At 45.7% G+C, this 13,433-nt stretch overlaps 1 protein-coding gene across 3 annotated transcripts in view; it reads left to right on the top strand.

Moving 5' to 3' along the window:
• UBE2F (ubiquitin conjugating enzyme E2 F (putative)) overlaps window positions 1–13,433 on the top strand; it is a 52,869-nt gene that overhangs the window by 24,404 nt on the left and 15,032 nt on the right. For all 3 annotated transcript variants that reach the window (XM_007452897.1, XM_007452899.1, XM_007452898.1), the window contains one exon: window positions 9,426–9,493. In XM_007452897.1, coding sequence (XP_007452959.1) covers window positions 9,426–9,493 — 68 coding nt within the window. The remainder of the gene's footprint in view (window positions 1–9,425; window positions 9,494–13,433) is intronic.

The following is a 13,433-nucleotide window of genomic DNA, read 5'->3' as shown; positions in this document are numbered from 1 at the left end:
TGCTAGCAATGAATGAGAATTCCAGTTACCCTACATTCTTGCCAATAGCTAGTATTATCAGTCTTTTCAATTTTAGCCATTCTGTTAGGTATGTGTCTCATTGTGACTTTAATTTGCATTTCCCTAGTGACTAAAGATGTTGGGCATCATTTCCCAAGCTTGTTTACTCTCTGTATATCTCCTTTGTTCAAGTGTCTATTCAAATATTTTACCCATTTAAAAATTGTATCACTTGTCTCATTATTGAGTTGTAAGTTTTATATACCTGGTATAATAAGTTCTTTATTAGATATGTGGGAGGTTGTTTCTTTGTTTTTTTGTTTTTTAATTTTATTTATTTTTGTCTGCGTTGGGTCTTCGTTGCTGTGCGTGGGCTTTTCTCTAGTTGCGGTGAGCACAGGCTACTCTTCAGTGTGGTGCGCGGGCTTCTCATTGTGGTGACTTGTTGCGGAGCACAGGCTCTAGGCGTGTGGGCTCAGTAGTTGTGGCACACGGGCTTAGTCCTTCCGTGGCATGTGAGATCTTCCCCGACCAGGGATCGAACCTGTGTCCCCTGCATTGGCAGGCGGATTCTTAACCATTGTGCCACCAGGGAAGTCCCTGTGGGAGATTTTTTTAATGGCTAATAACATCCTTTTTGTTATTGTTACATATATTAAAAATTCTGATTAGGGAATTCTGCAGCTACATTGTAAATCTTGTATATTTGTGTGTATATTCACATAAGTATGTTTTTAAATGTGTTATTAGATTTGTCATGTTTTCTTAATTTTAACATTTAATTTATAAAAACTCCCTAACTGGTGAGCATGATAATAAAAGTGCGCCTTACACTGAGTCATGAAATTTTAAATTGTTTTATCTGTTATCCCCATTATGTTTGGTTCTTAGTTATTCTAAGCTTTGTTTCAGAGCTTTGGAGTTATAGAAGGAAGAATTTCTTAGTGTGACATAAAGTAAGATTCCCAGTTTCTGAGCAAAGAAATATGGTTAGTAAGCCTGAAACACAGGTTTGCTTCCTCACGTGAACATTTTGGAACAACATTTAAATAATCATGGACGTGTTAAAAGATACGGAAATGGGTCAGAGCACTGAAGCAGGCCTTTGGCTTGACCACCACCCCAGTCTCATAGTAGTTTGTGTGTAGTTTACTGTTAATATGTCACAGTGTCAGACACAGAATGTGTACTCTCATCCCTGGTTCTTTCTAGGTTGATTTTTAGCTTTATATGGATACCCATCATGAGGGACAGACTTTTTCCTGATGGAGTCTTTTCTGTCAAATAATCCTGGAAATGCAGGTGGCAATTCTTCCCCCTTCACGTATAATAGATATGTTGTGATTGCTCTTGAGACAGTCAGTTATCTGCCTTCACGTCAGCTAACCTGTGTTCGGGGAACATTCACTGCTCTCTTCCTTGCCGCTTGCAAGGACTGTGTTGATGCAGTTTGTCTCTGCTTACTGCTGAGTAGGTGACATGTTGTCCGATATGTACTGTTGCACTGATTTCTGCCCTCTGCCTCGCACGTAAAACTGAGGCAGATTCTCTCTTGGGATGCTCAGGTTTCTAGGAGTGGGTGTGAAATTAAATGTCTGACGTACTGTTTTAGAAGCCATTCGTTACCATGGTTAAATATATATTCTGATGGTTACCAGTAAAAATGTGTATAATGTATATAAAATTTTTTAAAATGACACGCTGTTTAAATGTTGAGCTTTTTGGCATTGTAAAAATTGCCAGTGCTCCTTCATTTTTCTGGACCACCTGATGGTGCCTTTTATATAGCAGGATTTACCTTTATCTTTTTTAAAAATCATGTTTAGTGAGGTATAATTTACAGACAGTAGAGCCACTGTTCTTAGGTGTACTGTTCTCTACATTTTGACAGACACATACAGTTGTGTAGACACCAACACAATCAAGATACACATAAAATGTTTCCATCAGCTCAAAATTTGGGCCCCTTTGTAGTCAGTTTCCTCTCCCCACTCCCAGCCCCTGGCAATCATTGATCTGATTTCTGCCCTGTTGTTTTACCTTTTCCAGAATGTCATATAAATGGCCCCAACCAGTATGTAGCATTTTGTCCATGGCTTCTTTCGCTGAGCACAGTGCTTTTGAGAGTCATCCATGTTGTTACATGTGTTATTATTTCCATTGGCCATCAGTGACTTTGAAGGTGGAGGAAGGAATACAGGTGGCTGCTTAAAGCTGGAAAGTGAAGGAAATGGGTTTTTCCTAGAGCCACCAGAAAGAAACGCAGCCCTGCCAACTCTTATGTTAGCCCAGGGAGATTCGTTTTGGACAAATGACCTACAAAAGATAGTAAGTTTTTATTGTTTAAGCTGCTACGTTTGTGGTAATTTATTACAGCAATCAATACAAAACTAATACAGTGCTTTTTGTGTCCTAAGAAATCTTTGTCTAAGAAATGCAAAGATTTCCTTTTTTTTTTTTTTTTTTTTTTTTTTAAGGAGTTTTATAGCTTTAGGTTTTAAAGTTAGGTCTGTGAGCCATTTTGAGTTAATTTTTGCATATGGCACAAGATAAGACTCTAGTTTCTTTCCTTCCCCTCCCCTCCTTACTCTTCCTGGGATGAATGGGGAAGTGTTCCCTTCTGTTTCCTGGAAGAGTTTTATGTAGAATTACTATTAATTCTTTATTAAATGATAGAGTTCTCGCCAGTAAAGCCAGCTAGGTCTAGTATTTTATTGTTTTGTTTTTGTGGTTAAGAGTTTAAGCACTGCATGAATAAAATTTCTTAAGTAGATAGGGGTTACTTGGACTTCTTATTTTTGAGTGAGCTTTGGTGATTTCTGTGTTTCAAAGAATTTGTTCATACCATCTACATTTTCAAATTTATTGGTATAAGGATGCTCTTAACATCTTCTGACCCTTTTAAGTTCTGTAGAGTCTGTGTTGATATCCCGTCTTTAATTCCTGCCATTGAAAATTTCCGTTTTCTATATTCTTGATCAAGTTAGCTAGAGGTTATCAATTTTATTGGTCTCTGCAAGGAACCGGTTTTTGGTTTCATTGACTTTCCTCTAATATTTTTTTTGTTTTCTGCTCATATTTGCTTGTTTTCAGTTTAATTTGCTCGTCTTTCTTTAGTTCTTAAGGTGGAAGCTTAGACTAATATTGCTATACTTCCATTTCCCCATCCAAACCTTTATCTTATAGTCTCATTTACTGTACATTTGTTATAACCCAGAATACGCTGTTATTATTTTTGTTTTAGATAATTATATTTTCTTCATATATTTATCAACATATTTACCACTTAACAACGTTCATTCCTTTTTGTAGATCAGAGTTCCCATCTGTTATTTTTCTTCTGCCTGAAGAACATCCTTGGATTTTTTAATAGTGCAGATTTGCTGAATGATGAATTCTGCCAGCTTTGCTGAATATTGAATTCTTAAGTTGACAATTTCAGCATTTTAAGGATATCATTCTACTGCCTTCTGACATTTTTTTTTTTCTTATAAGAAGTTAGTGGTGGGCTTTCCTGGTGGCGCAGTGGTTGAGAGTCAGCCTGCGGATGCAGGGGACATGGGTTCGTGCCCCGGTCCGGGAGGATCCCATATGCCGCGGAGCCTGCGCGTCCGGAGCCTGTGCTCCGCAACGGGAGAGGCCACAACAGTGAGAGGCCCGCGTACCACAAAAACAAAAACAAACAAAAAAAGAAGTTAATGGTGATTCTTTGTTTCATTTTATGTGATGTGCATTTTATTCTCTGGCTGTTTTTAATGTTCTCTCTTTGTCACAGTTTTTAGCAGTTTTATTATGATGTGCTTTGATGTGGTTTTCTTTCTGTTTATCTCACTTGGGGTTTATTGACCTTTTTGGATCTGTGAGTTACAGTTTTCATCAAATTTAGAAATAACTGACCAACATTTCTTTCAATATTTTATCTATAACCCCTTTATGGGACTCCAGTTAGATATACGAATGTTAATATCTCTTACCTAGGGACTTCCCTGGTGGTCCAGTGGTAAAGCATCCGGCAGGGAAGCGGATTCGATCCCTGGTCGGGGAATTAAGATCCCACATGCTGCGGGGCATCTAAGCCCCCGTGCCACAACTACTGAGCTCAAGCACTTCAACTAGAGAGCCTGTGTGCCACAAGCTACAGAGCCCACGCGCTCTGGAGCCCGTGTGCCGCAGCTGGAGAAGAGAAAACCTGCACGCCGCAACTAGAGAGAAGCCCAAGCGCCACAACGAAGAGCCCACGCGCAACTAACACCCGACACAGCCAAAAAAAAATAAAAATAAAAATAATAAATAAAATAAATATTTAAAAAGTATGCATATCCCCAAGTAAAACTTGTAAAAAGATATATCTCTTACCTATATATTCCCTGTACATATAAACTAGACCTCCATTGGGGTCACAAGGTTTTGTTCACTTTTCTCACTGTGGATCATTTCTATTTCTGCTGAGTTCTGTTTGTTTTGTTTTTGGCCACACTGCACGGCTTGTGGAATCTTAGTTCCCTGACCGGGGATTGAACCTGTGCCCTTGGCAGTGAGAGCGCCGAGTCCTAACCACGGGACGCCAGGGAACTCCCTGCAGCATTTGATTGACTCTGAGGCTCATCCAGTGAAGTGTTCGTTTCAGATATTATGTTTTTTAGCTCTTGATATTCTGTTTACTACATCTAAAAAGTCGTCTCCATTTCTTTCCTCATGTTCGCGGTTTCCTCTGAATCAGCACCTCTGAATTCCTCTGAATCTCAGCACCCCTCTCTCACAGCTGACTCGGGGTCTGTCTGCAGCTCCGCCCGGCCTGGCTCCTCCTCTGCTCCCAGCGGCCTTCCTCTCTACGCTCCCCTCGCCGCCCCCCCACCGCCCCCGCCAACTCTGTCTCCTTTCCCCTGACCCGCTCATCCCCAGGTCCCTGTGACACCGCCTGATGTGAAGCGGCCTGCCAGCTGTGGAGCAGCTGGTACTCAGTCCATGTGCCTCAGTGGCTCCTTTAAAGCAGCCACAGTGTGGCGGACTGGGTGCGTGAGCAGAGCTTCTGGCGGCTGCACGTGGTCCACGCTCCACGGGTCAGCGTGCTTGTTGCTGTGCTGCTGGCACAGGTCTTCCCTAACGCCCGCCCCACAGGCTCCCCTGGCTAGCTCGGCGCACAGCGGCTCCCTCTTCAGTGAGCCCACTGCACGGGCGCTCAGTGTCGCTCAGCCTGGCACCGCAGTTTTGTTTTGCTATATATTCACCTGAGTGTGGGCGAGCCAGGCCTGTGAGCCAAAGCCCACCCCGGCCGGTTGTTGTGCAGCCCTCGAGCCGAGAATGGTTTCTACATTTTTAAAGGGCTATTTAAAAAGATAAAAAATAAAACAGTACATGACAGAGACCTGTAGCCCAAAGCCCCAAGTACGTAGCGCCTGGCCCTTTTCAGAGAGAGTTTGCCGACCCCCGGTCTACAAGGTTATCTTGACAGGGATTGTGCTTTTCCTGCCCTTAAGTTTAAAATTTGCATAGAGTGTAATTTCCAGTGTGCTGTAAATATTGACATTTAAAGGGGAAAGTATTATTTTACTCTTTAAAATGTTTCCAGTAGAATCTAAATACCATGGCTACACCCACCATCATGCATTAAAAAAATACATAATATATGAACAAGCTCCACTTTAATGGCTGGAAAATGTTCGTGGCTGCTTTTTCTCCTTGCATTCATATATTTTTATCTCACTTGTCTCATAGAATTTTATCCTAATATAAACATTCCTCCGCCTATAAGAATTTTTTCACCCTGTCATACTGTTTTGTAACTATGTATTTATATTTAATTATTTAAGAAGTTCCCATCACTGTGAGACTCCTGGGTGTTGAGCATTTTCTTTTGAACGATTGTTACAGTTGTTGTTTGTACCAGCTCCCGGCTCCTGGTTTTCTTCTGTTGCTGCCACTGCCCCTCCTGTCCCGTCTCCTGACCCAAGTCGGGGATGCCTCAGGGCTTTGCACTGTCCTTGGACCTCCATAGTCAGGCCCTTGGGGACCTCGCCAGCTCATGAAATCTGGATGCTCCTATACACAGCTCCCAAACCTCGCGTGCAGCCCTGACCTCTCCCCTACACTCAAGAAAGCTCTGTCCAGAAAGATCTGCCAGCTGCCGATCAGTGTCTCCACTTGGTTGTTGACATGAAATCTCAAGTTAATCTCAAATCCGATGTTGGACTTGGCGCACCTGTGCCCTCTGCGGTCTTTTTATCTTCAAGGTGACGGCTCTGCCCTTCTCCATTGCAGGGTCCAACAGCGCAGCGCTTCGACTCCTTTCTTCCCCACCCCACCCCTAATCTGCCAGCAAATCCTGGTGTTGCTACCATCACAGTATCTCTACTCCAGCTGCTCCTACCCTGCTCCTAACCAGCATGATGTTTCTGTGGTCCTGCCCCTCCTCTGCTCAGGCCCCTCTTGTGGCTCCCTGCCTTGCTGAATAAAAGCCAGCGCACTTAACAGTGGCCTGCGAGGCCAGGCCTGCTACCTCTGCAGCCGCAGCTTCCCCTTCCCCTGCCTCACCTTCTGACCTCTGCATGTGCCCTGAATGCATCAGGCCCTCTCACAGCTCTGTCACCACACTTCCATACCTGGAATGTTCTTCTCCCGGATACCCTCCGTTTCCAAGCCTTCACTCTCAGACCTCCCTATTTAAAATTGCAGCTCCTCCCACCTCCTGGCCCCTCAGCTCTTTCACTTTCTGTTATATGATTAACTTACTTACTTTGTTTCTTCCCACTAGAATGTAAGCTTCATGAGGGCAGGAAGGTCTCTTGCTGGTGGTGCCTAGAACAGTGCCTGACACATAGTAGCATTCATCAAATGTTTGTTGGATAAATAGTGATGGTTACTAAACAAAATAGCATTTCATCGGAAATGTATCTGAGAACGAGAGGCTACTCTTAGCATTTTTCTGATTTAGTTGATGTGCTTGTGAACGATGTTATTTAGTGCCAGAAAGAAGGGGTCAATACCAGTTTTATTCCTTCCTTTTGTCTTTGTAGGTGTAGACACAGAACTGCTTGTTCATATAAATAAGTAGGCAGGCACAGAAGGTGTTTGTTGTCGCCACGTCTTTGTGTCCCTGGACTTCAAAGTTAGGGACCAAAAATCATACAAGGTATTTTACTGTGGTCTTTCAGCTGATTACTAGATTAGGTTCCTTCTTCTATTTTGTTGAAAGCAAAGAGTTGGGAACCACCTGGTTGGAAATGGCTTTACAAACCCAGTCATTAGAATCCCTTTGTGTCACATTTTCCGAGGTACGCACCAAAACCACTTTCCTAAGACCTCCCAACCGACCGCTGATCATACCCATCATTCTTCACTTGACGGCCTCTCATGTTACCTGAAATATTCAGAAAGCATTGAGAAAATTGTAATATTAATTTCATCTTACCCCTACCAATATAATATTAAAAACAGGCTTTACAAAAACTCGTGGCTGCAGGTTTAGCTCATTCAGTGTGTCAGAAATTTCTGCCGTGTGCATCAATAGGCAGGACCAGTTCTAACTGCCAAGACTCTCTCTTTGGCGAAGCCTCTAAATTAAGATGTGTCTCCAACAGCTACCTTACTTCCGAGTTTAACCCCTAGTGGAGAGGTGAGGTGTGGGGCCGGCAGCACGCGGGGGAAGGCACGTGCCTCTTGCTTCTCGGCTCCTCTTTGCTTCTCATGGGGGTGAGGCATTCTTTTCCTGTAGTCCCATGGCTGACATACTAAATGAAGTCTAGTCATCCCTGCCGTCAGGCTCAAGGTGTGTCTAACTTCAAGACATTCCCGCTTGAACTGGGACATCTTATCTTTAGCGCCATGCTTTGCCCTTTACAGAAATGGGTGTAAGATAGGGAAAGGCACAACCCTGCATAGTGCCTCGATTCAAGGAGCTTTACTGTGACCAGTGCATCACACCTTGGTTCAGTGCATCATAGGGAGAGGCTAGATGAGCAGTAGACCGCCTTTTACAAGTGGGAGAAAGACAGTGAAAGGGGAGGTGGGAAGGGACAGGTGGCATGACTCCTTGACCTCACAAGTACTGTTGGGCAGATTCATTTCATGATAGGGCACTCATGGACACTGGCCATCTAGAAGTAGATTCTGTTAAAGCTGTCAGTGCCCACATACCCCGTGGACAGTGTGTCCTCCCTGCAGTACCCGTACCCTGGCTGGAAGACACTGGCGTATGGTTCCTGGCAGGAAGGAGGGAGTAGGCTCCAGGGCACAGAGGGCTCCCTGTGTAACACAGCGAGATAAGGCGAGTTCTAACTGCAGGACAGACATAAATGTTGACACAATCTCAACGCCCTTAAAGAAGAAAAATGGTTTTTTAGTGGTGGCTGGTTTGAGACCAACAACTTCCTATTAAATGTTCATTTTATATAAAAAGCTGAGGGAAGTGATAAAATGTAATATTGCTGATTTGTTCACGATGATAATATTTTAGAGGAAGTTGAACATTCGTTTTAAAGATGGTGGTAATTTTATCAAATTGTGAAGTTCAGAGTAATTTAACTCCTGTGGGGGGCATTCGTGCTGGAGCGCCCTCTGTTGGCAGCCACACCAGCAGCACTTGCAACTCAGCCGAGCCCACCGCCGGCGGACTCCAGGGGAGGCAGAGAGGTGGGCAGCGCAGCGAGGGAGTTGTGACTGAGCTGTGGGGTCTGCAGACCTGGGGGGGTGGGGGGGGACACGGCAGTGCCGCTCTGACCCTGGACATTCTTCTGTGTACCCTCCAGCCCCTTTCCAGAGGGCCTGCTCTGTTCTGAAGGGTGTACCAAGTGCTCGGCCAGCCAGCCCATGACTGCTGACCGGGCACAGTCGCTGAGACAGTGATTTTGTCTGTCTGGTTCACTGCCGTGGCCCCAGCCAGGGTCTGGAGCAGGGCCTGGCAGAGGGTCCACGCTCAGTCAGTGTTTACCGAGTGACTCAGTCAGTGTTTACCTGGCACGTGGAAGCCACGTGCCAGGCACCGGGGGGGAAAAAAGCAGTCAACACAAGCCTGCCTCCCCCGTGGAACTGACTTCTCATGGGGAGACCAGCAGCAAACAGGTGACCAAGTGCTGAAGCAAGGTGGTTACCTGTCATGAGCTGTGCTTGAGGGGAGGCACTGGATGCTGCGGGCCAGGACCGAGGGGCCGAGTGCGGGGAGGGGGCCAGTCTCCCAGGGGAGGCCTCCCCTTTCCCCAGGGCGCGTGGCCAGTGAGGAGGAGGGCGCTGCAGGTGCCAGGGAGTGTGGGCTGACTTGTAACCGTCAGGTCGGGGCGAGGCAGGTGAAGTAACAAAGGAGCCCTGCAGTCCTCTTTTTCAACTCTTAATTCTCTGTATTTGCCATATGCTAACATAGTGTTTGCCTTTTGTTTCCTTTTTTTTTTTTTAATTTAAAGGATTTTTTTGTTTTGTTTTGTGTTTTTTGATAGATGAGGGTTACTACCAGGGTGGAAAATTTCAGTTTGAAACTGAAGTTCCTGATGCGTACAACATGGTGGTGAGTAGCCCGCGCTTGAGCCGTTGTTCCCCCTTCTTGTGGCGGGTGGCCGTCACAGGGCCCGGCAGTCCCCCCGCGTTGTGTCCGAGTGCAGCCCACCCAGTCCTGGGACTGAGCACAAAATGGCTGACATTTGTGTGGTTAATGCCCCTCATCAGCATTATTGAGAGTTTTAGTGGAGAGGTTCCTTCCTTTTCTCAACAAGTGTTTGCGAATACTGTGTGCCAGTATGTGCTGGGGTGCAGCTCTGCCGAGGTTGGAATTACCACCCCGAGGCTGGCACCTTTACAGGGGGCTGCTTGAGTATTTCATGCAAATCTTGTTAGATTCTGGCACTGGAGAAAAGAACATTTTATTTAAAACTGTAGTTTTGTTTATGGTATAACACCACAATTCCAGAAGTGTATAAAATGTGCGTTTTAGAATTTTGGAAAAGAATAATGACCTGTAGTTTCAAATTATGAGTGATTTACACCCCTAGCTACACATTGATCCCTCCAGGACCCTCCCAGTAATAACCGTGCCAAGTGCTGTCACATCTGTCTTTGCTTTTAAGGAACGTGCCGACCCATTAGGAAGGTGAGAGAAAGTGTAGAAAGTTATCATAAAATGATAAAAGTGGTAAGTAGCAGACAGTGATATTGGTTAATAATAGGAAAATGCTTTAGAGGAGTTCAGAGAAGGAAGAGAGAGGGTCACTTTTGGAAAGTGGTCGGGGCCAGTTAAGCTTCTGAGGAGAGCTAGAATTGGAGTCGTCCTGCCTCGGGTTGGCTCATGCACAACTAGGGCGGGTGTTCTAGGTGACGAGGACGTCTCTGCAGCTGTGTCAGCGGGTATGGAAATGAGGACTGGCAACCTGTGTACAGGTCAGGTTGACCAGGTCTACTTGAATGAAGAATCAGGGCTGGGGAATAGTGGAGAGGTGAGAAAACTCAGATTTGGGGGGGTTGGGGCATTTTCACTGTGGCTGTGAGAAGTCATTGAAGGTTCGGAGCAGCACTGCACACCCCTGAGTCGGGTGCTGGAGTGGGCGTGGTGCGCGGGCCCTCTCCATCCCTGAGCTGCCGAGGTTGGCACGTGGCCAGCTCTGCCGATGTGATATACATCTTCCCCCCGCTGATGTTCCTCAGCCTTCTCTGGCCTGTCGACTAGGAAAGAAAAATCTGATGGTAAAGTTCAGTCTCCTGTTAACCTGAGGCTGTGGGAATCGGGCACAGCGTGTGTCCCATTGCTTTCCCTGCAATAACTGCTCCCTCCTTTCTGACAGGGGGAATCACCTGCTCCCCGCGACCTCGGCCCATCTCCACCGCCCAGGTCTAGTTTAGTGGCTGTAACACTTGTTTGTTTAAAGCCAAACTTTTATCTATGGAAATTGATGGGCTACTGTATTAAAAGTTCTTTTGGAAATGTAATTTATGAGGATGGAAGAGTTAGCAATCCAAGAAAAACAAAAAATAAATTTAATTTTTAAGTGAAGACAGGAAAATATGCATTTCAGGTCTTTGTCAATCCAGCCAGCCAGCCACCCACTGAGACTTCCCCTGTTTCCCTGATCACCAACCGGGGAACCTGGCCTCACAGAGCACTGCACTCCCTCAGGTGAGAGCAGTTTGAGAACTTGGTTCAAGTGCGCACATATTAAGGATTTGGGGCTGTTTTGATGGTTTCTGGAAACAACCTGATGTGCGGTACTTAAAACTCTAGACTCTCTAACCTTCTGGACATATGCCATATCTGTGGGTTACTCATCTAGAGAATGTTAAAATTAAACGGCGGTGAGTTCGTGACAGTCTTCAGAAAAGCAGTGAATTTGGCGGGGCTGAGAACCGTAGTTCGGGTGCATTGGCATCATTTAATGGCAGAGTGTCTTTTTCCCAGTGTGAGGAGAAAGCAAAACCTCAGAAACGTCAAGGAAGGAGCAGAGTTTTGTCGAGGGCTTCTGTGTGTCAGGTGTCTCCACTCAGTTTTACCTTATGTCACTCTCCAGTAGTTCTCTCGGTGACATTAATGTTCATATCTTTACCCATCAGGAAGTTAGGGCTCAGAAAGGTAAAGTTAAGAACTTGTTGGCTTTGCCGGTCTAGGTGGCTCAACTGCCAAAGCTGATTCTTGTCCAGAGCTGCCCGGCTTCCTAATGTGTGCCCTTCCCACCACACCTGGTGGCCGCTTGGTAGTGAGAAAATGTTTGTTATACTCCCCGTTTAAGAAGCAGAGAAGTAGGAAATGAAATAAACAGAGGATAGAAAGCCACTGAGTCTCAAAGACACTTTTCCTGTATTAATTGGTGGCATATAAAGACCTTACATTTTTATGTTTTAGTTTCTTTCTCCTTTGGAAAATTTCTAAATGATGGGCTAGTCCTGTTTCATCAGGAAGGAGACCCATGTTCTCCAGCCAGGAAGCACTGAGAGGCCAGGCCCTCGGGGCTGTATCCAGACGCCACCCTGCTGCCGTGAGGGCCTCTCTGCCTCTCATCCAGGCAGAGGTGGTGCAGCTGCCTTAACCAGCAGGCCAGTGAGGTTCACAAGCTCACGCAGGGTGCACAGGGCAGCCCGGACCCCAGGGAGCATGAGGTGACGCGCTTCAGTGATACACGGGTAGTTGTGTTCACCTTTTCTGCGGTTAAGCTTTATCTACAGAATTCTTCTTAGCGTCTTTCTTCACTAGACCATCTGCTCCCTGAAGAGTCTGGAGGTGTCTTAATCTCACTGTATTTCCAGCGCTGGGCGGGGGCTGCCACACCAGGCATGCAGCACGCATTTATCCAGTGCTTGGCATGCTCTCTGCCCCCCAACAAGGTTATGATGTTGCAGATTAAACCAGCATATGAAAATACATAGGTTACAGGCAAATGGGGTAGAGATTATGAGAGCTGACTTTAAGGAATTCATGTTTCATCTGGATGAGGAGATACAGCCAGTTTTTAGCAAGTCGGCCTGAAAGGGCTTCATGGAGCTTTCTCAGGACTCATCTGCTTAGTGCCGTAACTTACGTGATTTCTGTACCTCATAGGGAGTTTGTTTTTAACCCCTAACACTTAGAGTTCCTGTAATAAGGTCAGTTATTAAAGTTGTGAATGGAAACCTGTTGAGCAGTAACGTAGATCATTATTTTAGAATAAACTTTTTTTAGAAAAGAAAGAATACACCTATTTGGTGTCCCCCTCACCCCTCACACCCCTCTGCCCCAGCAGCTAACAGGCAGATATTTCCTCTGGGTCTTTGTCCTTTTTCCCCTGAACTTTATCTCACAGTCTCCGGCTGCCTCGTAATCTCTCTCAGTCCTAGAAATAGGCTGCAATGATGGACTGACGTTTAATGAGCTCCTACGATGCGCTGGGCTCTGTGTCAGACACTGTAGAGGCTGGAGATGAGAGTCGAGCGGCCTTTGAAGAAGCTCAGCCTCTGGACACAGACACAGCGACGCGCCAACGAGACAGGGGCGCCCAAAGGAGGCCTGAGTGCAGACGGCAGCTTGGCCGTGATGCGACACAGCCCCAGGCCTCACGGTGCCCCCATGGCATTTTGCTGTGAGTGGTCAGAGGAAACCGTGTGCTGAAGCAGGAGAAAGGAATGTGGCTTTTCTCTCCCCCTGGAAGTGAGGTTATGTGATGCAACCACATCGAGTAATGTGACCGTGACCAGCCCCGAAAGGCGTCAGGAAGGGCTGCCCTGCCACGTTTCCAGAAGGAGGAGACCCGGAGGTACCACAAGCAACGCTTGACTGCCCAGTCGCCCCTCTTCCCTTTACGTAATTTATTTTACTCTGTGGAAAATTGAGAAGACACCACTATGCAAAAATAGAATATTAACCACCTGTTATCTCTCCATCCAGAGATGATCACCGTTAACTTTTTGATGTATGTTATGCACAATATATAATCATACATACGAGTGGGATCACGCTACACATAGCTTGGTAACTTGGGTTGTGTTTTAAC

The sequence above is a fragment of the Lipotes vexillifer genome, unplaced genomic scaffold (assembly GCF_000442215.2).
Source record: "Lipotes vexillifer unplaced genomic scaffold, Lipotes_vexillifer_v1.1 scaffold652, whole genome shotgun sequence".
In the NCBI taxonomy this organism is placed as follows: Eukaryota; Metazoa; Chordata; class Mammalia; order Artiodactyla; family Lipotidae; genus Lipotes; species Lipotes vexillifer.
Note: the sequence above shows the minus strand (reverse complement) of the source record. Positions and strands in the feature narration are given on the sequence as shown.